The 26,315-nt window shown below is 39.4% G+C and overlaps 3 protein-coding genes and 1 long non-coding RNA gene across 6 annotated transcripts; 1 reads left to right on the top strand and 3 right to left on the bottom strand.

Annotated features, from left to right (window-relative positions):
• Positions 1-941: 941 nt before the first annotated feature.
• LOC121762847 (putative receptor-like protein kinase At5g39000) lies at positions 942-5,164 on the bottom strand. 2 transcript variants are annotated; one of them, XM_042158856.1, is made up of 7 exons: positions 2,457-5,164; positions 2,151-2,383; positions 1,948-2,074; positions 1,608-1,869; positions 1,391-1,523; positions 1,227-1,313; positions 942-1,150 (listed from the first exon to the last, which is right to left on the bottom strand). In XM_042158856.1, exons 1-7 carry the CDS (start codon positions 5,086-5,088, stop codon positions 1,052-1,054), a joined length of 3,573 nt encoding a protein of 1,190 aa, XP_042014790.1. In that variant the 5' UTR covers positions 5,089-5,164; the 3' UTR covers positions 942-1,051. The 2 variants fall into 2 exon arrangements, 1 of the variants encoding a protein (XP_042014790.1); XR_006042292.1 differs by lacking the exons at positions 942-1,150; positions 1,227-1,313 and having other exon boundaries at positions 1,608-1,834.
• A 5,624-nt stretch (positions 5,165-10,788) lies between these two features.
• On the bottom strand, positions 10,789-13,315 carry LOC121761504. Of its 2 annotated transcripts, XR_006042019.1 has the most exons (5): positions 12,195-13,315; positions 11,621-12,116; positions 11,482-11,543; positions 11,239-11,410; positions 10,789-11,140 (listed from the first exon to the last, which is right to left on the bottom strand). It is a non-coding gene; the product is annotated as an uncharacterized LOC121761504 (long non-coding RNA). The 2 variants fall into 2 exon arrangements; XR_006042018.1 differs by having other exon boundaries at positions 11,621-13,315.
• Positions 13,316-21,447: 8,132 nt separating this feature from the next.
• Positions 21,448-23,205, top strand: LOC121761066 (beta-amyrin 6-beta-monooxygenase-like). The gene is made up of 3 exons (XM_042156653.1): positions 21,448-22,449; positions 22,535-22,722; positions 22,820-23,205. The coding sequence occupies exons 1-3, from the start codon at positions 21,540-21,542 to the stop codon at positions 23,120-23,122; spliced, it is 1,401 nt and encodes a 466-aa protein (XP_042012587.1). The 5' UTR covers positions 21,448-21,539; the 3' UTR covers positions 23,123-23,205.
• Positions 23,177-26,315, bottom strand: LOC121761064 (receptor-like protein kinase ANXUR1). The gene is made up of 8 exons (XM_042156652.1): positions 25,125-26,315; positions 24,821-25,041; positions 24,600-24,726; positions 24,263-24,524; positions 24,069-24,189; positions 23,865-23,969; positions 23,588-23,768; positions 23,177-23,518 (listed from the first exon to the last, which is right to left on the bottom strand). The coding sequence occupies exons 1-7, from the start codon at positions 26,110-26,112 to the stop codon at positions 23,637-23,639; spliced, it is 1,956 nt and encodes a 651-aa protein (XP_042012586.1). The 5' UTR covers positions 26,113-26,315; the 3' UTR covers positions 23,177-23,518; positions 23,588-23,636.

The following is a 26,315-nucleotide window of genomic DNA, read 5'->3' as shown; positions in this document are numbered from 1 at the left end:
GATGAACTTTTTTAAGTTTAGGATGATTGTATCAAGTGGGGGCCATAAATAAAGATGGTTCATGCATAAAAAAACCTACCAAATGTTTTTTTTTATATTTCAATTTGACCTTGTTTTCAACATTTCAGACCAATTCAACCACACAACAATGTGTTAGGATCGTCGACTGCAACATTAGTTTGATATTGTCCGCTTTGGGTCAAGCCCGCACGGATTTGTTTTTGGGTCACTCCCAAAAGGCCTCAAACTAATTGGGGTTGGACAGGAATTATATACACCTTCCAACTTCCCTCACTCATCCGATGTGGGATAGGTTTATAACCCAACACAATGTCCAGCCACAAAGTCAACTATCCTTTCATGCTTGTGATTCTTATGTTTTGCAATATTTTAAAAATCGGACAACCTTATCATGATGCCGAAGAAATTGTCTGAGACATGAATCCTTCATTTTAGTTTTCAGTGGGCCATGGGGTGAAATGTAGGTTTGTTTATGCAAGCCAAACTTTCAAACTAACCTTGATGCAATTGGTAGAATTTAGTTTTCTATTTGAGTGTTGTACTGTTTTAAAGAGTGAAATTATTTAGTTGACTTAGCTAATCATTATTTCCAGCTAAATGACTCCAATTCAAGATATCAAAGCGAGTAAATTGAACCAAAGTCTGGTCGAGTAGCATGCTCCACCCTTAACTAAATGGTTAGGGGATCGATATCTAATCATAAAAAAAAAATTGAAATAAATTAATTAATTGTTAGGTTTCTTAATCTAAACGGAACAACTATGGCATTTGAAGATTAATTATGGACTTATGTTCATGAAATAGCTGTGTTGTTGCCAAAGTTTCACAAATATGTGGCCTCTTCAATGTTCTCATCTGATCAATATTGGAAGTAACATTTGATTTTGTAGGAGTATGTTATATTTCTGAGTTACTGGAAATGTCTGAGAAATTGTGATTTCATTAAAGAAAAAGTCATTTCAAATGCTATTTACATGTCAAAATCTGAGAAAAAAAAAGAAGAAAAATGGAAGGTATAAAGATAAAAAGATCAAGCAGCCAATAGAGACTGAAGCTCTTTTACAACAACACTCATTGTGGGGCGCGAATCAGGTTCAAACTGCACACACGAGGCAGCAATTGCAGCCATCTGCTTAAGCCGAAAAGAAAGTAGATCAACAACCAATCAAAGTGATATTGGTGAGAAGAAGAAATAGTTAGTTTACCTTTGCAACAGCTTTTCGAGGATAATTTCCTTCCAGTCGAGCATCAACAACCTCATATACCTTGGTTGTAGTGAGTTTTGGTGTTGCCTGATTTGATATAATATTTCAAATGAGAATCCCAAAATATACAGAAATATAACACAGAAATTGCATTGCATGCATACCCAGCTCACAAGATGTTGTTTTCCCCTTGGCAGCGAGCTATCAATTGGTTGGTGGCCAGTCAAGAGTTCCATGAGCACCACACCGAAGTTGTAAACATCGCTCCGCCAACTTACCTCTCCAATCATGAAATATCTAACATAATTTTATCATCAATATCCACGCAATCCAATAATTAGCTAGATTATAAATAGTTGAGAGAGGATCATATGTTCTTACTCAGGCGCTTGGTAACCAAGAGTCCCAGCCACTATGGAAAGACACTCTGTCATATCAGATCTTGGATTTGACAGACGGAGATCAGTGACCTTAGCAACATCGTAATTTCCAAAAACCAAAATGTTGGTGGACTTGATGTTGTGATGGATCTGTGTCATGCTGTGAATGTATTCCAATCCCTTTGCAGCTCCAATCAAAAGTTGAACCCTTTGGGTCCATGACAGAACCTGCATGCGTCGTCTGATTTCTGAACTTGCTTTTGCTAAGTTAACAATCAAATCCAGTTCATTAGATGCATGCTCTTTTTTAGGCAATAAAGCTTGTTGGTAGACTAGCTTACCATGAAGAATGTCATGTATGCTCCCATGAGGAGCAAACTCATAAGCCAAGATTTGCTCGTCTCCATCTGTACAATAACCAAGTAGCTGAACCACGTTTTCATGCTTTAGCTTCGACAAAACTGAAACCTACAAAACCACAAGATTACAACAATGTATCTCTTTCCCACAGATGAAGCTACATTAGCAAGTCTTATGCCCAAACCAGTGATGATTCTTGGTCTTGCTCGCTGTAGTCTAGCTTTTTAATAGCTGCCGCCTGTCCAGTTTCCAGAATCGTACGGAAAACTTCTCCTCTGAAGCCCTTACCAATCAAACACTTCAAGCTAAAATTACCAGTAATGTTCTTCATCACATCTAGTGGAATGGCAGGGACAGTGATTGGAAGCAAACCGACACTTTGGTCGCTCTTTTTCACCGTTTCCACAGCTTGGTTGCCTGCAGAATTGCCTAATGAGTAACGAGACCCAAAACATAAATGAAGAACACTTTACTTGTATAGTTACCATACCTATTACGGATTGCTTATTTTTACTTGATGGTTTTATTTTGTTCCAAAATCCACCCAATGACCCAAAGAGTGATGGCTTATTCGTCGTAGACTTTCTTCCACCTTTTCTGCTGCCCATCTGTACTACACGAGGCGGTGTAACATCCTGTACATCTGTGGAGGCTGTCATGGCTGGACCTATGCTTGATGATAAGTTAGTTTCATCATTAGCTGGATTACTTGTAGAAGGTGGCTCGATGTATTCCACTTTATTGTTGATGTTCGCTTCATCAGATGGATGTATATGATCTAGATCACTCGTTACACCATCTTGAACCAGAGAGGGTGTTGCTCTTTCCTGCTGCTCAAGTGCAATCTCAAGTTGTGTCACAACCTGAGCCATTCGTGGCCGTTTCTTTGGCTCATCAAGCAAACATCTCGTAGCAAGCTCCACAAAGGACTCAAGGCTATCTTCCATGATCTCACCAACTATATCCGAGTCTACAATCTGGTGAACTCTTCCCTTGCTTATGTTTTGTAGAGCCCATTTGGTCAGAATCTGATCATCGCCTATATACAGTCGATCCACTGCTGATCTCCCACACAATACTTCCAACAACACTACACCAAAAGCATATATATCGCTTTTCCTGGTCAGTTTTCCAGTGGAGAAATAACTTGGGTCCAAGTATCCTAATGTCCCCTTAATTTTTGTGCTCACGTGACTCTCCGACTTGCGTCTGTTTAAATATTTGGCCAAACCAAAATCTGAGACCTTAGCTGAGAAATCTTTGTCAAGAAGTATATTTGAAGCCTTTATGTCACGGTGTATGAGTATCTGACCACTATGAAGATACTCCAGCCCTTGGGCAGCTCCGATGCAAATAGAAATGCGCTCCTTCCAGTGCATATAAGGGACGTTATCACTCTTTCTTGCGAGTTTGTAGAGGTGGTCAGCCAGCGTTCCGTTGGCCATGTATTCATAAACAATAATCATTTCTCCATGCTCGTTGCAGTAGCCAATCAGAGATACTATATTAACATGTCGAAGCTCAATCAATGTTTCAATTTCTGTGCGGAACTCACGTGCTCCTTGCCTTGCATTTGGTTTTAGCCGCTTTATGGCCACAGTCTCGTGCCCATCGTCAATGAGGGCTTTGTAGACTTTACCAAATCCTCCCTTTCCAATAATATAGGCTTCACTGAAATTCTTGGTGGCTGATTGGATCTCAGACAGTGAGAACCGGCGACAAAGTTGTATAGCCTTCTCCGACAGCAAGTTTTCCTCCTCTGCGCCTCTAGCATTAACACCCCATATCTGGCTCAATGTGTAAAAAATGATGTTTGCTGCAACAAGAAATGTTATTGCAATAGTTGCAATCATATTCTTGCCACCAACAAATATTTGTAGATTTTGCAGTGTCCCATGTGATGAATCTTGCACTGACGACAGTGGTGGATCCAGACTGGCAAGACTATACTCAAGGTTGCTCAACTTCATAATTTCAAATCCTTTGAAGGCTCTGTTTTCATCAGTAAAATCCACATTCGACTCAATCCAGATAACGAGGTCACGTCTACCCTCTTGTTTGCGCCCTCTCATCAACACCATATAGTCCACATACCTAGAGATGCGGCTATCTTCATTGCCCCTTTCTCCGAGCACATGAATGCTAGTATCGACTGGCATCTCATTGATCCTCACCTTAAAGACAACAGCGGAACCACTCTCTTCCAACTTGAGTAACAGTTCTGAGAAATACAGCCTAACCAAGTACCTAAATCCCACATCCACTGATGTTGTCCATGTAATATTTTTGATCTCGCTTTGTTTCTTTTGCTTCTGCTTCGGTACAGCTTCCCACATCCCAAACGTGTAACCACCATCACCAGATGATGAAGCCAAATCATGTTTAAGCTTCAGCCTCCGTATTATTTCAAGTGCAGTGCTGTCATCCACATAGATAGGAGACTTCCCAACCACCGGAAGTCCGACCTGATCAGGTCCGTGGAAGTAAGTGAGGCCAGCAGGCAGTGCTATAATCTGAATGCCGTTTATGAAAGCAAATGTTTCGAATAACTGATTACTTGTAGGAGTGAAAACAATGTTAAACAGATGAACATCCGGTATGTTCACGCAGTATTCCTTGACGAAAGAAGTCACGCCAAGAGCACGAGCAGTAAGAGAAGCACTAAAGTTGGTGAGCAGGGTGAAATGGCCGGCATCCACACTGAATAAGTCCTTGCAACTTTTATATCCTTTATAAAGACTCGGATTAAAGTGAAGGCGAAGAATTTTCTGACCTGGATTTACCCGAAACCCATAGGAGAACTGATAGCGAGATAGCCTCGCTGTGTTATAGGGAGGAACGAGATCATCAGCAGAGGCGACCGGCTTATAGACAATAGTCGAGGAGGTTGACGAGCCCTTTATTTGCAGGAAAGAGGAAAATCTTGGCTGCAAATCTCCATGCCATTCCCTGCCATCACTTGTAGCTTTAGAAGTGTCACTTGAGCCACAGTTGATCGAAAAATCACCTATGAATTGAGAAGGACTACTACCAACAGCTATCCATGTGTTCATAAATATCAAGAAAGTTGAAATAAGATGGAGATTCATTTTTTTTGTTTTTGAAAAAAGAATAGAGATCATTGATCAATTTGATTCTCTTTCAAGAAGGTTGCTTGCACTCTAGTAACAGAAGAATTAAAAAAGACTTTGACTCAGTTTCATCATTGATCCATTCTATCTATCTTATTATTTTAATTTTCTTATTTATGAAGGAAACAAAAAACAAAAGTCAAAGCTGGGAGATGAGCTGCTATTTTGCAAGTGGGAATAGTTTTAGATCACATGTGTTTGCACACACACACCACCACACATTATTTACTCAGCAGTTCATGTAAATCTGTAGCAAGACCTCATCTTATTCAATCCTACTATAATATATACATACCAGTTGGAGAATTAGTCCAAATCTCTGCATTATCTTATCATCAATGCAGCAAAATCGGCTAAACAAATAATAAACAGCTAGTTCGATCATATTCTCATTCTTCAGCATAGATAAGGATATGAAAACCTACAAAACCATGTGTTACAGACAGCTACATTAGTCATTCCAAATTAATATAAAAAATTCATCCAGATAGGCCAATATATACGTTATTGTCAAACCTCTGCTACAAATCAATGCTTTGTCAAGTGGGGGGAGCCTTTCAATTGGTGCACCCTGTCTAATTTCTAGGACTCCTGTTAACCAATTAGACATCGAGCACATGATATCAAAATAACCATTAATGACCTTTATTTCACTAAATTGGTAGCAACTTAATAGTATGTGATCCACTTGTAAGGCAGTTGGCTGCCATATCATTACTCTGTTGTTGCGGCCCAATAAATTAATGGGCTGCCCCACACATCTGGATTATAGAAGCCCTAAAAGAAGACATAACTTTTACTTCTAGTTAACCGATCCTTCTAGCCCATTCCAATAAAAAAAGAAATATCAGGTATGGTTATGAATATTAGAAATATGAGTCATTTTTAGTGTAATTAAACACAAATATCCTTAATTAAAAATAATTCTGGGAGCATACAAATATCCTGAAATTTCTCCCCATCTTGCACGCCAGCATTCTCACCTCTCTCTCATTGGTGGTATCTATTCGCAACCTTATCATTAATACAAAATCACCAAATTCTGAAATCTCAAAAGCAATGTTATACAAACGAGTGATCAAGCAAGAACAACGCAATTGCAGAGAACTAAGTTGTGAACAAGAAAGTAATCGAATCTTGAATAATGAGAAAACCAATGAAAAACTCTTATTCAACAATGTGGAACTTGATACAATTGATCTCTCTTCTTGTTGTAGAAGCAGAGTATTTGTAGCTGAGCTAGACTACTTACAACCGCTCTCAACAGCTCATTTACTACTACATTGCAGTTACAACCAACTTACAACTAAGACTAACTAAGACTCCAACGGCTATGATCGAGCAACGGCTACTTCATGATCCATGCACACGAGATTGAGTAATCTTGTCATGCAGCGTCGAGCTCGTGGATTCCATCTTCACAATTCTCCACCTGAATCCACAGCTCCTCCACTGCTCAAACTTATAAGATTCTTGCAATACTCAAACTTGTCTTTGCCAAGACATTTTGTTAGCATATCAGCCGGGTTGTCCAAAGTGCTTATCTTCAACACTTTCACTCTCCCTTTCTCAACCTCGTCTCTGATGAAGTGTAGACGAATATCTATATGTTTGCTCCGCTCATGATAAAACTGATGCCGAGCCAAACATATCGCAGAACTACTATCGCAGAAAATCACCATAGTTCTTTGATCGATCCCAAAATCTGAGAGCACACCTTGTATCCAGAAGCTCTCTTGCACGGCTGATGTGAGTGCAATATATTCAGCTTCTGTTGTTGACAACGCAACAACACTTTGTAGGCTGGACTTCCAGCTTATGACAGCACCATATAAGGTAAACAAGTATCCGGACTGAGACTTTCGATTGTCCAGATTAGTTGCGTAGTCAGAGTCACAATACCCTTGGACAGCTTCCTCACCCTCCTTATGACTTCCCTTAAACAAGATCCCACAGCTCCTAGAAGTCTTCAAGTACCTGAGAGTCCACTTGAGTGCATTCCAGTGCTCCTTTCCCGGATCAGCCATGTATCTACTTGTGACTGAGATGGCATGTGCAAGGTCTGGCCTTGTACAAATCATGGTATACATGATGCTTCCCACAATATTTGAGTAAGGAATTTGCTTCATCTCCAATGCTTCTTGATCAGTTTTTGGAGACTGCTCTTTTGACAGCTTGAAGCTCTGTGACAGAGGTGTAGAAGCCACCTTAGTATTTTCCATGTTAAACTTCCTCAAGACCTTCTCAATATAGTCTGACTGTGAGAGCAACAACAATTTCTTGCTTCTATCCCTCAAGATATTCATTCCCAGAATCCTACTAGCTTCTCCCAAGTCTTTCATCTCAAAACTCTTCATCAAGTCAGCTTTGATTTTCTGAATTTCAGACACTGATGGACCAGCAAGTAGCATATCATCAACATAAAGTAATAGATAAGCTACTGGAACATTTCCAGCTTTCTTGATGTATATACAATCATCATACTCAGATCTGAGAAAACCAAGAGTAAGCATCTGCTCATTGAACTTCTTGTTCCACTGTCTTGGACTCTGCTTTAAGCCGTAAAGACTCTTCTTCAACAAACAAACCTTGCTCTCTTCTCCCTTCTTCTCAAACCCCTCAGGCTGACTCATAAAGATAGTTTCTTCAAGATCCCCATTAAGGAATGCAGTCTTGACATCAAGCTGCTGTAATTCCCAATTTTTTTGATTTGCAACTGCAAGTAGAATCCTTATGGACGTATGCTTCACAACTGGAGCAAAAACTTCATTGAAATCAATGCCTTCCTCTTGTGTAAAACCTCTAGCCACCAACCGGGCCTTGAACTTGATTCTGCCTTTGTCAGTTGTCTCCACCTTTTTCTTGAAAATCCACTTACAACTTATGAGCTTTCTTTCCTTAAACTCCTGTTTCAGATTGCTTTTATCCACAAGATCCCAAGTATTATTTCTGAGTAATGAATCCATTTCTTCATTCATGGCCTCTATCCATCTTTCCCTGTCCTTACTCATCATGGCCTCCTTGTAAGACAAAGGATCAGCACATTCCAGATTCTCAGCAGCACACAAAGCATAATATACCACATCAGCTTCAGCATATCTGGCTGGCCGCTTCACATTGGCTCTTCTGACCCTGTCTCTAGCAAGTTGATAGTTCCTCAGACTGTTGTCAGTGGACTGATGCTCAGCTCCACCTTGATCCAAATTAATGGATTCTTGTAGTTCACCACTCTCTGAGTCACTATTCTCTTCAGTTGAGTTGAGACTCAGCCTCTCTAACTCCACCTCAAACAAATCTCTGGGAGCAACTGTTTTCTGATCATTCTTGTTTAAACATGGCATCTGATCCTCCACGAAAACCACATCCCTACTTATCACCACCCTCTGATTATTAGGCTCAACACACCATAGCCTATAACCTTTTACTCCCTTTTGATATCCTAGCATCACACATTTGATTGCTCGTGGCTCAAGCTTGCTCTTTCTGTCATGAGCATAGGCTGAACAGCCAAATACTCTGAATCTTGAGTAATCACCATGAGTTCCATACCACAAGAAATCTGGTGTCTCTGACTTTAGGCTAGTGGAGGGGCATTTGTTGATAAGATGTGCAGCAGTACACACTGCTTCTCCCCAGAATCTGCTACTTAAACCAGATGCAATGAGTAAGCACCTTACTCTCTCCAAAATTGTTCGATTCATCCGCTCAACAACCCCATTCTGTTGAGGGTTTGAAGGCACGGTTCTATGGCGCTTTATGCCCTTTTCTTTGCAGAATTCCTCAAATTCTTTAGACAGGAATTCCATCCCATTGTCTGTTCTCAGACACTTCACCTTGCTTCCTTTTTCAAGCTCCACTTCCAGGCACCAACTCTTGAACCTTGAAAACGTTTCTGACTTATCCTTTAGAATGTACACCCATAGCTTCCTTGAATAATCATCAATAATGGCCAGATAGTACTTCCCTCCACCAAGAGTGGTTACTGGAGCTGGCCCCCACAAATCACTATGGATATACTCTAAAGGAGATGTAGAGGAATGTGTACCTTTAGGAAATGGCTTCTTCTTTGCCTTGCTCAAAATACACTGCTCACAGGAGCCAATCTTGCTTGAGGTATCTCCAGAGATGAGGCCTTTCTTGGCTAGTTCTTTTAGACTTCCTTCAGCAGGATGTCCCAACCGTAGATGCCATAGCTTCAAATTCTCAGAGGCTACTGCATTTGAATCACCAACCACCACCTCTCCAAGTAGATAATACAAGCTGTTCCTTCTTTCAGCAGTCATGGCTATTTGATCACCTTTCTTGATTATCATCTTCCCCTCAACAGAAGAGAATGAGAACCCCTTTACTTCCAACAAGCCCAATGATATGAGATTCCTTTTAATCTCAGGAATAAACCTCACATCACTAAGTAGCTTCACAGATCCATCCGGCATTTTGAACTTTACCATCCCAATTCCTCTAACACTGCAGATTTGATTGTTTCCCAAGAGCACTGTTCCATTTGCTGGTCTCAACTCTTGAAACCAGTGTTCATGGGGACACATATGGAAGCTACACCCTGAATCCATAATCCAGGACTCACTTATTCCACCATCCATCACATTCATGATTTCTGGAAGCTCTGCCTCCTCTACACAATCTGCAGTATTTGGTTTCTTTCCCTCAGATGCCTGCTTCCTTTTCCAGGCATGGCAATCCTTTTTTAGGTGTCCTGGTTTCTTACACCAGTAGCAAGCCCTTGTCTCCTTCACTTCTGAGCTTGAAACCTTAGCAGTCTCAAATTTCTTTTTCTGCTTTGGTTTCTGGAACTTCTTGATATTCAGGCTTTCAGCTGCAGCTTCTTGAGACTTAGATGCACCTTTCTGCAACTCCTTTGCCCTTAATGCAGCCTTTACTTCTGATAGTGTAATTGTCTTCTCCCTTCCATACACCATTGCATCTCGGAGATGATCAAAACTTCTTGGTAAAGCATTAAGTAGCAATATGGCCTGATCTTCATCACTTATAGTGACATCTATGTTTTCAAGATCATCAATCATCTTTGAAAACTCCTCCATCTGTTCACAAACGCCCTTGTCTTCATGGAATCTGTAAGCATACAGCCTCTGCTTCATGCACAGCCTGTTAGCCAAGGACCGAGTCAAATAAAGACTCTTCAATTTGGCTATCACACCTGCTGCAGTGGTTTCTTTTGCCACTTCTCGTAGCACCTTATCTCCCAAGCATAGGATCACAACACTGTGAGCCTTGGCCTCAATTTCAGCCATCTTAGCCGCGGCCTTATCATCCACTTCGGCCTTCTCGTCTCCAACAGCCTCCTTCTTTTCAATCGCAGCAGATAACCCTTGCTGGATTAGTAAGGCACGAATCTTCATGCGCCAAAGTCCAAAATCATTGGAGCCGGTGAACTTTTCAGCTTCTAGCCTTGACATGGCCATTCCTCAAATAGATGATGTGCAGCAACAGAGATAAAGTAACTCAAAAAATACCAGAAAACCAAGCTTGCAATCGATCCGCACCTGTTCTTGTTCGATCTTCCCACAGACGGCGCCACTTGTTATACAAACGAGTGATCAAGCAAGAACAACGCAATTGCAGAGAACTAAGTTGTGAACAAGAAAGTAATCGAATCTTGAATAATGAGAAAACCAATGAAAAACTCTTATTCAACAATGTGGAACTTGATACAATTGATCTCTCTTCTTGTTGTAGAAGCAGAGTATTTGTAGCTGAGCTAGACTACTTACAACCGCTCTCAACAGCTCATTTACTACTACATTGCAGTTACAACCAACTTACAACTAAGACTAACTAAGACTCCAACGGCTATGATCGAGCAACAGCTACTTCATGATCCATGCACACGAGATTGAGTAATCTTGTCAAGCAGCGTCGAGCTCGTGGATTCCATCTTCACAAGCAACATTGGAGAAATAAAGCCGCATACAACGATGATGAACCACAACTTAGTTGCGAAATTATGAAATAAAGATCCAAACTTTCCCCCAAAAGCAGGACAAAGTGGAAATGCAATACAAAACTGGGAAAGGAGAAACCATAAAGAAGATTAGAAATGATGAGATATCATAATCGAAATCATACACTACTGAAACCAACCATTTTCAATCACGCACTTACGCATCAAGTAATTTCTTTCATTTCGGGTGGCGTGGCATCTTTCTTCAGATCTCTTGCTTTCATGCACAATAAGAAACAATCTCAGTTGGTTCAGCTCTGAGAGTGCGATTTGGTTAGCAAAGGCACAATTGCGAGAATATTCTCCAAGGCACAATTGTGCAACTTTAGCCATCTGTTTTTAAGACAAATGATCATAATCATGAAATCAAATGCAAGAGATTATCAGACAAACAAGTTATTTACGTTTTAATCTAGCATCCACAATCTTGTGTACCACGTCTGAGTCCAGCTGTCGTAATGCCTGCCTGGTGTCATATTATTTAAAACTAATTATAACATGAAACAAAGAGTCTGATAAAGAATTTATTGTTGTGCTGCATACCCTTGACACAAGTGACGCTGCCTTGCTTGTCCTGTGTTATCAACTAGCATTTTATTACCTGTCAAGGAGAATCTCACCAAAGTTGTAACCATCACATTCCTGATTGTGTGTGAGCAATCAGTAGACTGACTAGGATGACACTCTTTCAATTATATTGCCTCACAAAATTGGCATTGAGTCCATAGAAAAGGATCAATTATCATAGCAGTGTCATCATAATATTGTTGGATCTGATGTTATGATGGATCAATTCCTCGTCATGGTGATGAATGTAGCATAATCCCCTTGCGACTCGACTCCAAGAGCGATTTGGATTCTTTGTTAAAGCCGGATATGGGTTTGAGCTTGAGCCTATGCCTTGCTGTTTATGAAGAATGTCGTGTAGGGACCCTCGTGGAGCAAAATCATACGCCCAGACCTGCTGACGCCCATCCATATTGTAAACAACTAGTCTGACCACATTCCTATGCCTCACCTCAGATAATGGTCTTGATTACTACAGAACCATGTGTTACAGCTACATTAGTCGTTCCCAAATCGCAAACCTTTTCATCTATATAGGCAATATACAAACCTCCGGTGCCCTTGCAACTCATCCTCCTGCCTCCTCTTCCTTTTCAGTTGACGCGTTCGGTTTCTTCAATCTCTTCAATAATGACTCCTGCAGGTTTCGACGCCCTGAATCTGAGAAGCTCTTCCGCTTGATCTTTCATTTTTTTCAGTAAAATAGCCACTCGGGTTATCTCCACAACGTACATGTGAACCAGCTTTGTGGAAGTAGCCGCCATTTTGAGGAAATCCTTTAGACGTGGCTCCTCAATAATGGGCATCATAGGGCCGCCTATTAAACCCTCTCGCAGTCATTACTGTATTTCGGATCAAAAAAATAGAACTCACAACCACCATGATGGAAAGCAATGGAAAACTTTCGAGAATCTTCCTCTGTGAAGGAAAAAAAATATCGGACAAACAAAAATCAAACCAAAACAACCAAGACAAATTCCTAAAAAAATCAATTTCGGAGCCATAAATCACAAACTGAGGATATCTAGTGCGCGGTGGTGGGGGCGGTGGCGGTGGTGAGGGTTCCTCTTTACGACGAGAAGAATTCTGCGAAGTGGACGCGCATGAGAATCTAGTGCGCTTCCGCTTTGCATACAAGAGATGGTTTACACCGAGGAGTGTAGAGTGTTTAGGCGGGTGAGGGAAGAGTGATGTTGTGAAATGTTTTGAAATTTTGTAAGTTTAGTAAATAAACAGTGTATATGTGGCGTGTATTTGAGGCAAGAGAGAGAGGGCATATGAACCGACGATGCAATATGTCAAATTTTCACCTATTACTTGCCAATCTGCCTTCTTTTGGATTTTCCCCAACCTCACATTCTTCGGCTCACGGCCGCGGCCTTCGCCGCCGGAGTACACCCCTCCGGCGGCTGCTTCTCCCGTCCAACCACCATCTCCGTCGCCTCAGCCATCATATGATACACCGGTTCCGTCGCTTCCACCTACGGTAGTTGACGCTCCATCACAGCCGCCAACTTCAAGCCCATCTCCAACGCTGCCGCCTTCTTCCCCGGTTTACCTCCGGCGATCACCACCGCCGCAAAATGGCCCAATTCAGTCACCAATTCCAATTCAACCACCCAGTGTGATTGTGATACGGGGCCCCGACAACGGCCGATGCAGCAGAGCAACCCGACGAACCGGAGGCGGCAGCAACAGAGCAACACGAGACAGCGCCTCCGGAGCCGACGCAGAAGGTGAATGGCCGAGGGGAAGAGATGTTGACGTCGAAGAGATCCTTGAGGCCTAGAGACAAGCTCAAACCTTCAAGCAAGTTCATGAAGTAGCCGTGTGTTTTGTTTATTTCCTTTTGATTTCTTTCCTTTTATGTTTTAGTGATTTTTGAACATTAATTTAATTACTATTGAGTCGGGCCTGATTTATAAGCCCCGTTCAGGTTTTCTTTGCGGTTCTTTCCCGGATGCATTAGGATACGTCGAACCGCCCTAGGGTCTTTAGTATAAAATAGGGTATTTCATCAACACATTATTTTTATGAATGAAATATTTTCCCTAAACCTATCTTGTGCAACAAGCAAATTGTTTTCGCCTCGTTGCTGTCAAGTGGAAGACGTCCACGAACCAGCAAATTTCTCGATCAATTCCGCGAGGTTGTCGTTGGAATTGCTCGCTGTTCCGTCGAGAAGGAAGATCACGGAGTCGTTGCGGAGAACGTCCGTAACAGATTGCACCGACGCCGGCGTCATCGGTTCGGCTGCTGGAATATCGGCCCCGCCACGGCGGAGAAGGCCGAGTCCGATTCCGAAAGCGCCGTCGATTCCGGAGCTGCCGGCGACGCCGAGAAAGTATTTAAATCAAGATCCAAACCTCCGCGTTCCCTTTAAACATGCATGCCACATTTTGTTTATATTCATTAGCGTGGAATGGCGGATTAATGATACTCCATTTGTTACAGCTTAGTGATTCGTATACCTTTTTGTTTTGTGACGTAAGGATTGAGAAATTTGGACTGTGATTCATTACTTATTACAAAGTAGAAACCCATCCACATAGTAAAAGTAGAAATATTGACTATTGATTATTACTACAATTTTAGTTGATTTCAGCTGTGTGAGTGTTGTGATTTGGTTTCGCGAAGGCAAAACTCAAGATCTTGTACAACTTTAACCATCTTTGGACGACAATATTTGGTCTGAAATAATTTTAAAGTTTGAGTGACATTGTAAGGAAATAAAATCCAATGAAATGAAATAAGCATGAAGTAATTTGTTTCATTTCAGCTGGCGCGCGTCTATCTTCAGCTCCCCTGCTTCCTTGCATAATAAGATACAATCTCAGGGCATCTCTAGTGGGCGGATGTCCCACTCGGACATCCACTAGGACTTCCCAAAAACACCTCCTGCCACGTCACTAGGACTTCCCATCCCACTGCCACGTCACTAGGACATCCCCTTCACAATCCGCTCTTCCCATCGCCCTTCCTACTAGGACTTCCCGCAATAAAAAAAATCACAAATTCACAAATATACGTAACGGAATTATAATTTTGACACTGAATACGGGAAAATTGCAAATGCTTCATTAAAAAAATTACATAAAAAAAAGAAAAAATTACATAATAAAAAAGAAAAAATTACATAATAAAATTTTTGACTCGGCTCACTCCTCGTCGTCCGTGCCGCCCTCGCCGTCGCACGTGCCACCCCCGTCATCCCCGCCGCTAATCTCGGCGCCATAATCTCGAATGAGGTCATGCCCCCCATCCCCATCCCCATCATATTTGAGGTCATGCCCCTCATCACCGCTACTCTGGGCATCATACCACCCATCCCACCCATCCAATTATATATACCGAAGTAAGGGGACATCATACCACCACCCACCCCACCCATACCACCCATCCTACCCATTCCACCCATCCCCGACATTGCCGGAAGCATTGTCGCATTTCCGCTAGAGTTTCCCTCCAGTTCGGCGGGAAACGTCGGAGTCAGCGACTCGTGCCGGGGGAGGTTCTGTCGTTCTTCATTAAGTAGAAATGAAATTTGTAGAAAAAGAAGAGAGAAACTTGTTAACACAAGTGGTGTGAATGAAATGAAGTGCAACGAGCCGTATATATAGAGTTTTAAAAAAAATTAATACCGGACGTCCGACCCGGACGTCCGACCCACACCACAATGGCGGACGTCCGACCCACCCCACAATGGCGGACGTCCGGCCGCCCGTCGCCCGCACGTCCGAGGACATCCGACGTCCTTACGGGACGTCCGTATCCTACCTTCCACGCCACAATGGCGGACGTCCCGGTCGCCCGTCGCGGATGTCCGACCGGATGTCCGCCATTGGAGATGCTCTCAGTTGATTTCAGCTCTTGGCACAGATCGAGATCTTTAACTACTTTTTCACGCATGACTGAACGAAATTCAAAGTTAAATAGCAGCTTGGGACCTTGTACATCACTCATCTCGTACAACTTCTTCACTCATTTGTGGACAAAATTCAGATTTATATTTATGGCAAAATTGAGCAACTCTGTTTAACAACACAAATCATCATAAACATAAAATCAAATGCAATACTCATTTTGTTCCATGTTAATAGAGGAATCTCTTTTCGGCACAGAGATTAAGAAATACATAGTCCCTCTATCCTCAAACACAGATTAGTTTTTATCATTTTGGGTTGTCGGTCGCCCCCAAAATTAGACAAAGTCTAAACATGAAAAGTTTTCAACAAATAATAATCTTATACATCATTTATAACGTGGACTCCACAATCCACTAACACTATTTTCACTACTTTTTTCTCTTTCTCTCTCCTACTTTTTCCATATTTCTCATACTTAACCAATTGCATAATATTTGTTTCATTTAAAAAGTTTGTCTATTTTTTAGGACGAATGTAGTATTTAATAAGTGAAGTGGAGAGAAAACAATAGTAAAGTAAAAGAGATGAAGAGAGAGTAATAAAGTAAGAGAGAAGATAAAGTATGAGAGGGGTGGTAATGATAAAATAAAATGCAAACTCTATGTGTTGTACAAACTCCAAAGTTTTAAACACAGTGTCAACACAATATAAAATTTCAAGATTTTGGTATCAACACAGTGTCAACTGTTGACACTGTGTTGATATTTTCTATTGATATTATTTTATCATCTGTTGACATTCTCTAACGGTTCAGATTATAGTTTGGGGTTTGTACAATGTATAAAGTTTACATTTGATTACGTCCATAAGAGAGGGAGTGTATTATTTTTTGTCAAATATATAAACGACTCTATTATGTTGGAATGTCCAAAAAAAATATACGACTCTGTTAACGTGGAACGGAGGGAGTAGTATGATATTTAAATTCAACTAGAGTTTATTAATTGTTTAAGAAACCAGCACTCCATTAAATTTTTAGTTCATAATCAATCATAGTCTGGTTAGTATTTTTTAATTTTAATTTCTAGTTATAAATATTACTCTCTCCGTTTCTTCATAGTTGAGGTAAAATTTTTCAATACGGAGTTTAAGAAAGTGATGTTGAATGTGTTAAATAAATAGATAAAAAAGTAATTGAGATAAAAAAAGTAATAGAGATAAAAAAAAGTAAGAAAGAATAAAGTAAAAAGTGAATAAAGTATAAAGAATAAAGTAAGAGAGAGTAAAGTAAGAGAAAGTAAAAAAGTACTATATTTGGAAATGACTTAACTATGAGAAAACTCCCCAAAATGAAAAAAATGACTCAATTATGAGGGAATAGAGTGAGTAATATTTTCATTGAATTTTATACACATTTCGTCCCATAAGACTATGCACTCTTTCCTTTTAGTTCGTCTCATAAAAATATGCATTCTCCAATTTTGGAAACATTTTTTTCTTTCTATCTCTCTTTACTTTATCAATTTTGTATTAAAATTTGTGTCAAACTCAAAGTTTATATTCTTTTGGGACGAAGAGAGCAGCATTCACATGTATATATATAGAGGGACAGTTGAACTGCCCATATTAAAATAAAGAATAATGCTATGCGGCCACATTATGGCCAGCCATAAATTAATTAAATAACAAAAAAAATTATTTTTTTTTCAAATTTTTGGTTTAATACTACTTGATTTTACTTTTATATCATCTTCATTATATGTTGATCAACATGTTAGTGTTGCTCTTTCGTAGTTTTTGCTCAACTTATTACTACTGTCATTTCTTGATTGTTGCTCAACGTATACAGTAATTCGTGATATTAATGTGTTTTACGTAATGGAATTCAAAGATAAGTATCAACTCACAAGTCCATTCACACACATATAAGTTTATATCGGTAATTCTAATTTTTTTATACATGTAAATGGACTAAATTAACTTTTTATTACTGACCACATTATGGCCATTTAGCATCACTCTAAAATAAATGCAAATTTACTGACTCAATTTTTAATATTCTGACATAGTCAAACCATAAATAAAAAATAGGGATAAACAAAATATTAAACTGTTGTCATATGTCGGACAGTTGAACTGTCCATATTAAAATAAATGCAAATTTACTGACTCAATTTTTAATATTCTGACATAGTCAAACCATAAATAAAAAATAGGGATAAACAAAAGATTAAACTGTCGTCATATGTCGGACAGTTGAACTGTTCATATTAAAATAAATGCAAATTTACTGACTCAATTTTTAATATTCCGACATAGTCAAACCATAAATAAAAAATAGGGATAAACAAAAGGGTAAGGCCATCCACAACGCTGTCTCTATACCGTCTCTTAAACCGTCTCTTAACTACTATTTGAGCACTATTTGAGGGCCCCATTGTCCTTTTTTCCTCCATCTCTTAACTAAGAGACGGAACCTGCAACGCTCCGTCTCTTAACCGTCTCTATACCGTCTCTTAATTACTATTCATTCAATTTAATTTATAATTTTTTTTAAAAACCCAATCGGAGCCGGAGCCGCCATAGTTGCCCTCGCCGTCGCCGGACATCTTGAGTTGGGTTATGAAAATTTCAGCGAAAATTTGAGAGAAAATTTAGATGATAGGAAGAATAGATGTGTAGTTGTGTGTAAATGAGGATGAGTTTAGGAGTATTTATAGAGTAAAAAATTTAATAAAAAACAAAAAAAATATAAAAAACAAAAACAAAAAAACGGTAATAATACCGTTACAATTTTTTTTTTTTTTATTTAAATTCGAATTTTTTTTAAAAAAAAATATTTATTGCGTCAGCACGTGACGACGCCCACTCGCGGGCCGGCGAGTGGGCGTCACGCACGACGCCGGGCTGCGCCACGTCGCCTAGGCGCGTGGCGAGACAGCTCGTCTCGTGGCTCGCCGAGGCGAGACGTGCGACGAGACGGGACGAGATGGAGGCTGCAACGCGTCTCGCCGGGGTCTCGTCTCGCTGAGACGAGACGCGAGACGCCGGCGAGACCCGTTGTGGATGGTCTAAGTGCGGTCATATTATGGCGGCCATAATAGGATCTAATGATCAATATACATAAGAAATTAATAATAAATTAATAACTCTCTTTAATGTCTTGTGTGCTTTTACAAAATGACCCTTTTCTCAATAAAATTAATGTACTATTAAATTATCTAACTGATTATGGGAAATGGCGTCTGGGAAGTGGAGTTGGAGGCATAAAAATTAATTTTAACTTAATCTTTAGTTTAGCCTAATTGATGTATATTTAGACACTTTCATCATACCGTTTAAAAACAAAGAACTTATAAATTAAGTTATAATATTATATTTCAGCATTATCAATTATTTTAAATATGTATATTATAATATCTGCATTGAGTAAGATACTATATTAATTATATTATTTATACAGGTGTTACGTGTGCGGTGTGTATAACTAATCAATATAAAAACTATAGTACAGTCTACAGTGGAGTGAATAGTACTTAAATTGAGAATTTGTTTACGGTAACAATAAGACTTCCTTTCAATTCTGTAGTAGAAGTTTATTGTATCACACCTAATAATATTTATAAATAAAATGTCTCACACTTATGAAATTATTAATCATATTATTTATATTCAAAATATTTTAAAATTTGTTCATATATCAATTTAGATACTTATGGTTTTTGAGCTTATAAAATTATAACTTATGTTTATCATGGTTTTTGACCCTAGACCATCTCCAATCATATACCAAATCTCATTTTTATGTAAAAATTTCTCCAAACATACTGCAAACTCAAACTCATTTTTGTTTTTCTACGGAACACCATTATATATATATGGAGCTACTGCAAAATATTTTTGAGACATATACTCAAAAATGATGTAAATGGTTGAAGTAAAAATCCTTTTTGGTGTGACATATACTCAAAAATGGATTCGAAGTTTGGTATAAATAGTTGAAGATGTCTTTATCGATTTTATTTTTCATGTTGTGTAATTTTTTTAAATAAATGATACTATGTATAGATATTAATAAGTAAATTTCATTATATTAATTAATTTTATATAAATTATTGATAAAATCTTGTGAGATCAAGGATTTTTATATATTTTAGATTTAATTATTACTCCCTCCTCCAAGATAATTTGGGACACTTTGACCGGGCACGAGTTTTAAGAAATGTAATGAAAAATGAGTTGAAAAAGTTAGTGGAATGTGAGTCATACTTTTATATATTAGTTTTATAATAAAACCTGAGTATGAATGAGTTAGTGGAATATGAGGTCCACTACCAAAAATGGTAAAAAAAAGTGAAATGAGACATATTATGTGGGACGGATCAAAATGAAAAATGGGGACAAATTATCTGGGACATAGGGAGTAATTTTATGTACCATAACGTATTATGGTATAGCATATTTAGAAATAAAGAGGGAGAAATTAGTGAGTAGGCTGTGATGACTATCTGGAATTACATTTCCTTATTAGTGAGTAGTCTGTGATATAGTAACACCAAGGTTAAATGTATATATATTATGTTTAAAATTAATTATAAATTTTAAAATATAGTAAATAATTAAATTTGAATTATTTTGACAAATTATTATTATTATTATTATTATTATTATTATTATTATTATTATTATTGTTATTATTATTATAGTATCAATTTCACTATAAATTAACAGTAAATTAATCTATAGTATAACTATTTGAATTGCTTTTATATTAATACACTGTTATATTTACATGTAGTACTAGTTTTACCACCCGTGCTATGCACGGGACAAAAGATTTTTAAATAATAAAGATATATTAATAGCTAAATATATTAAAATAAAGTATATAAAGTAAATAATCACTAATAAAGTATATAGAGTAAATATTTCGGCTCCCATATAGAGTAAATAATATATAGTACAATTAAATTATTTTATTAAACAAGTGAATTTAAACATAAATAATCACTAATAATAAAATTGAAATATTAAGAATATATTTTATTATGATTCAAATTTAATTATTCAGTACATACTATTAAATAATCTGAATAATTTTTATTACCTCGTTTTGAATAATCAAAATATGTACGTGTTTGATTACAAATAAGTGCATGTTGATTACTAAATAATTTTATAATAATTAAAGATTAGAATAGTTAAAATTGATCAAAATAATTAAATTACGTAACTAAAGTGTATGGTTAAATACCCTATATTCTACTACTACATAAGTAAATACTTCATATTCTACTATATAACTATTTAATATTTGAGGATAGATTAGTCTTTAAAAAATTGTTACTCTCTAGATGCATAAATTTCAACTATTAAACATTAAATTGCACAAAAGTTTAATACTAATATTTAAAGATTATGGCTGATACCATTTAGTATCACTCTAAACAAAATATTAAACTGTGTCATATGTCGGACAGTTGAACTGTCCGTATTAAAATAAATGCAAATTTACTGACTCAATTTTTAATATTCCGACATAGTCAAACCAATAAAAAAATAGGGATAAACAAAATATTAGTTCTCTTTCGTTTCTTTCACTATCTTAATAATTTTTTTAATAAATAAAAACAAAAACTTAAACCCTCTGATTGTAACGAATAATGTTAGTACTGTTGGATTTCAAAATCACACCTCGCCAACCCAAAACACCCAACCAATAGATTAGCAAGATTGATTATTATAAAATGTTATTGATTGCTGCCATCGCTAATATTGGGAATTTAAAATACTGTTGAGTCGTTTTCGTTATGATGTAGTAACTATTTAGCAGGTATAGGATAGTTTCCCAATTTAAATATTTAGACATGTGATTGATTCACTTATAAAACAAATTGAAATTATTTTCAAACACGCATCAAACTAACTTAAAAAATAAAGTGAGAAATATGTGTATAAAAAAAAGAGTTGATTGGTTATTTGGTTTATAAAACCTGTAAATAGTGGTATAGCTCAGAAACAAAACAAGCATGGAGACCTTGATGCCTTATTTTGTTGCTGTCCTTGTTCCTCTGTGTCTTTATCTGTTGTCGTTGATTTGCAGAAAGGGGTGCGGCCGTCTGCCTCCGGGCTCCGTGGGTTGGCCGATCCTCGGAGAAAATGTGGAGTTCGCCCTGTTAGGGCATCAGAGATTAGTTAAAGAGCGGATGCAGAAATATTCGGGAGACGCTTTCAAAACATCGTTGTTCGGAGAGAAACTGGTTGTGTTATGTGGCGCAGGCGGCAACAAGTTCATATTAATGAACGAGAAGAAGCTCTTTTCGCCCTGGTTTCCTGTGTCACTGAGCAAGGTGATCTTCCCGGACTTCAACCACGTGAAGCATCAGGAGCCGGAGGCCACGTTCCACAACTTCCAGCACGACGTCCTCAAGGCGGAGGCCCTGAGGCAGTACGTCCCCGTGATGGACAAGCTGGCGCGTGAGCATCTCCGCCACGGCTGGATGCGTAACTCGGTGGTGAAGGCGGGCCCCGCCACGAAGAAATACACCTTCGAGCTGGCCTGCAGGTTGTTCATGGACGTGGTGGATCCAGAGCGGCTGGACAAGTTGCTGGGGCCCTTCTCTCTCATGACTGATGGGCTTGTCTCCCTGCCGGTAAACCTTCCTGGGACGGACTTCAACCGCGCGTTGAAGGGTGGCAGGGTGGTGCGCGCAGAGCTGCTGAGGATCGTGGAGGAGCGCAGGAAGGAGCTGGAGGTGACGAGCGAGGGACGAGGTGACGTCATGTCCAAGATGCTGCTGGCCTCTATGAGTCATACCAAGGTTGCTAACATTCTTGCTGGTTTGCTTGTTGCTGCCCTCTATGAAGTTTCATCTGCAATCGTTATTGTCACTCACTATCTTTCCCAGCTTCCTCACATTTACGACTTGGTTTTCAAAGGTGTGCATAACTAGTACATCTATCTATGCTCCCTCGGGTTGGTTTTAAGAAATATTCACGATTCTGTGTGTTTTAATTTCCCTAGAGCAAATGGAGATTGCAACATCGAAAGGCGGTGATGAGTTGCTGACGGAGAGGGATGTAGAGAAGATGAAGTACACTTGGAACGTCGTGCTCGAATCCTTCAGGATAACGCCTCCTACACTCGGAACATTTAGAGAAACAATAACTGAATTCAGTTTTGCAGGTTTCACCATTCCTAAAGGATGGAAGGTATATAGTATATATACTCTACACCACACTATATATTTGTAATTAAGTTTTCATGTTTCTTTCTTCATTTTACAAGTTAATATTACTGAGCATGCAGATAATGTGGACGCCTCATTCCTCGCACTATAATCCAGACTACTTTCCAGAGCCAGACAAGTTTGATCCATCGCGGTTTGAGGGGAGTGGGCCGAAGCCTTACACATTCGTCCCGTTCGGAGGAGGAGCAAGAATGTGTCCCGGGAGAGGCTATGCTAAGCTTGTAATATTGGTGTTCATCCACAACTTGGTGACCACCTTCAGATTTGATAAGGTCTTTCCTTCTGAGAAAATGTTGTTCAATCATAATTCGCCTGCACCGGCTCATGGACTTCCTATTCGCCTCCATCCTCATCAAAAATAAATCTATACTGCTTGTCATGTAAAACTACTGAAGATCTATTATTCAAATAAAAAATAAATGAAAATGAGTCCATTCATATTTCAGATACTACTTTGCATAATGTTAGAGCATACACTGCCTTATCTCTATACATTTGATTATGTTTCAAACATAGACATAGTTCCAAATGATGCAGTACCTATTCTAGAAATAGCCCACGTAGTAAATACTCCACTTACTATCTTTCACTAACCAAAGTCACTGAAAATTACTAGAAGTTGAATGTCAACATAATTACACAACAAACAGACAATAACCCAAAGCCAGCTATACAAACAAGGCAACACACATCATTTATCTAAACAAAACGTGTAGGAGAATCTCCTCCTCCTTGGCTTGGCAGTTGGCAGGTTCCATCTGGTAATAATATCAAATGTTAGTAGGTAAGAAACCTCTCCGTGACGTCGATAAGCAATATTTGCTTACCTCGCAAGGCTGGAATATGAGGAGATAATTTGGTAACATTAGCCTGAGATTACTGCTGTTCATGTTTTTGTACATAAATATGTGTTTCCCATGAAGCCCTCTCGAGACGAATTAAAACAGTGCTCATGTCAGGGCGAGAATCAGCTTCCTTTGCAAGGCACGACAAAGCAACTTCAGCCATCTGTTTTGAACAAATCATCACAATCGTGAATCCAATGGCAATGGCTAGCATCACCCAACGATATATTTATATCTCAGTGAAAATAACGGTGTTTACCATTACAACTGCACTGGCAGAGCATTTTCTTCCAAATCCAAGTCTATCATCCACAACCTTCTTTATGTCTTCTTCTCTTTGCATTGGTGTTTCAGTTGCCTCGTGCTACAGCATTTTTTTGAATCACAGCATATCAAATGTAAGTTAAATTAACCGTGCACCAACACCCTATTTGTATCTCAAACTTTGAGGAAAACCGCATACCAATATTGCAAGGAACTGTTGTACCAGTGGCTGTGTGGCTTTCTGACCTGTCAAGATTTCAAGGAGAACCACACCAAAGCTGTACACATCGCCTTCTTGAGTTCGATTAGTCAATACACATCTAGCAACAGAGATAAGAGCAATTAGTACAAATATTCAGACTAATATTTCTCCTCATCTAGAAAAGAACATACTCTGGGGGATGATAACAACAACCACAGGGAGCTTGTTCAGGATAACGTTTATGACCACGAGCCGGCTTACAAGGGCATGGAATTGACAGACTAACATCACTTATCTTAGCATTTCCATCTTCGAAAAGTAAAATATTGCTAGATTTGATGCTATGATGAATTAGTCCGTTCTCATGAATGTACTCCAGTCCTTTTGCAGCCCCAACCGCAATCTTGATTCTTTGTACCCACGGAACAACGGTACTTGACTCCACTTTTTTGCCTATTGCATAAAAAACATGTATAAGTATGCCAACATATAAAGCTAGAGTATTGTCATCAAGAAGGAGGAGCAAACCGTGAAAAATGTCATGTAGGGATCCGTATGGAGCAAACTCGAAAGCTAAGAGCTGCTGATCGCCATTCACGCAGTAACCAAGGGGCTGAACCACATTCTCATGCTGCAGGCGAGATATTTTCGATACCTACCAAAACATATAGTAGTCTTAAAGAAACTCAGATATTCCCAAAGTTGTCGACTCTGTAGAGACATCAACAGATATAATAAAGCAACCCAACCTGTGCTAGAAATTCTTGGTCTGACAACTTCTTCTTGAACCTTTTAATCGCAGCATCCTGTCCGGTTTTGAGGACCCCACGGAATAAACTTACTCCAGCAGATCTCTTAGCAATCAAGAACTTAGAACTAAAACCACCAGTTATGTCCTGAAATTCAGCAAGCGGAATGGCAGGGAGGTGCTCTAATTCATCTTCTCGAATCACATTGTCTTGTGCTAAATCTGCGATATGAAAATAAGGAAAGCTATTAACAACATTAAATGTCTCTGTTGCTATGCATATAAATGGAAGAGAACCCTTTTACCGGATGATATAACTTCCTTTGGAGATACTTTCGATTGCCAAAACCAACGCGTTGGGTCTGGCCTCTCCTGCTGTAACCCGAGGGCTGTTATAAGCAGGGCCAAAACCTCAGTAATTGTCGGCCTCTTCTCTGCTTCTCTATGCAAGCATCTTTCAACGATCCCTAAAAAACAACTGCAGCATTGTTTTGAGATTTCTCCACTCAAAGACGAAGCTACAAGCTCACTACCTCTTCCCTTACGAAATTTTTTGACAGCCCAAACGGACAGTAGGTCGTCATTCTGAGGCCGGATATCAGCTCTTCTCTCACTCACTACTTCCAACATCACCACACCAAATGAATATACGTCACTAGCCATAGTAAACCTCCCCGTGGCAGCAGCAAGGGGATCAAGATAGCCGCGCGAGTACATCTCAGCCGTGATACTGTTACTCTCGGATACATCCGCATTAATCTGCTTGGCCGACCCAAAATCAGAAACCTTAGCTACTAAATTTTCATCTAGAAGGATGTTCGAGCTCTTCACATCACCATGTATGATTGAGTTGCCGGGGCAGGAACTGTGAAGATAATCCAAACCGCGACACGCTCCAATGCAGATACTGAGGAGTTCGGTCCACGTCAGCGAGTGCCTGTCTTTGGCCTTTCCATGAAGGTGGTCTTCTAGGGTTCCATTGGCAATGTACTCATAAACCAGAATCATCTCGCCCTGCTCACTGCAGCAGCCAATGAGAGAGACGATATGACGATGGCGGAGTTGAGTGAGCGCTTCGATCTCCCTTGCGAACCCCTGCCTGGCCAGTCTCTCGTTGATTGCCGGCCGCTTCAGGCGCTTCACCGCCGCCAGCTTTGTGCCGTCGCCGATGGCGGCTTTGAAGACTTCTCCGAAGCCGCCTTCTCCGATGCGATTCTCCGGGCTGAAATCTCCGGTGGCGGACCGGATCTCCGCTAGAGTAAACTGGCGTTGCTCCATCGAGGGTAATGCCATGTCTTCTCAGCTCCTGATTCGAACATAAACAGAGCCAGATTTCAGCCCATTGTAAAGTAATGTGAATGGTTCACGGGAGGGAAGTGGTGGCTAGGGTTCCATTGTTGATGGAAGGGGAAAAAGGTGGCTTTAGTTGTTCTTGTAATGGAGGAATCTTTCCGGCGAAAGGAGGGGTGGTGGCAGATTAGAAAATAGTAATTATT

Source organism: Salvia splendens, chromosome 13, assembly GCF_004379255.2.
Source record: "Salvia splendens isolate huo1 chromosome 13, SspV2, whole genome shotgun sequence".
Lineage (NCBI taxonomy): Eukaryota > Viridiplantae > Streptophyta > Magnoliopsida > Lamiales > Lamiaceae > Salvia > Salvia splendens.
This window is presented reverse-complemented; position numbering and strand designations above follow the sequence as displayed.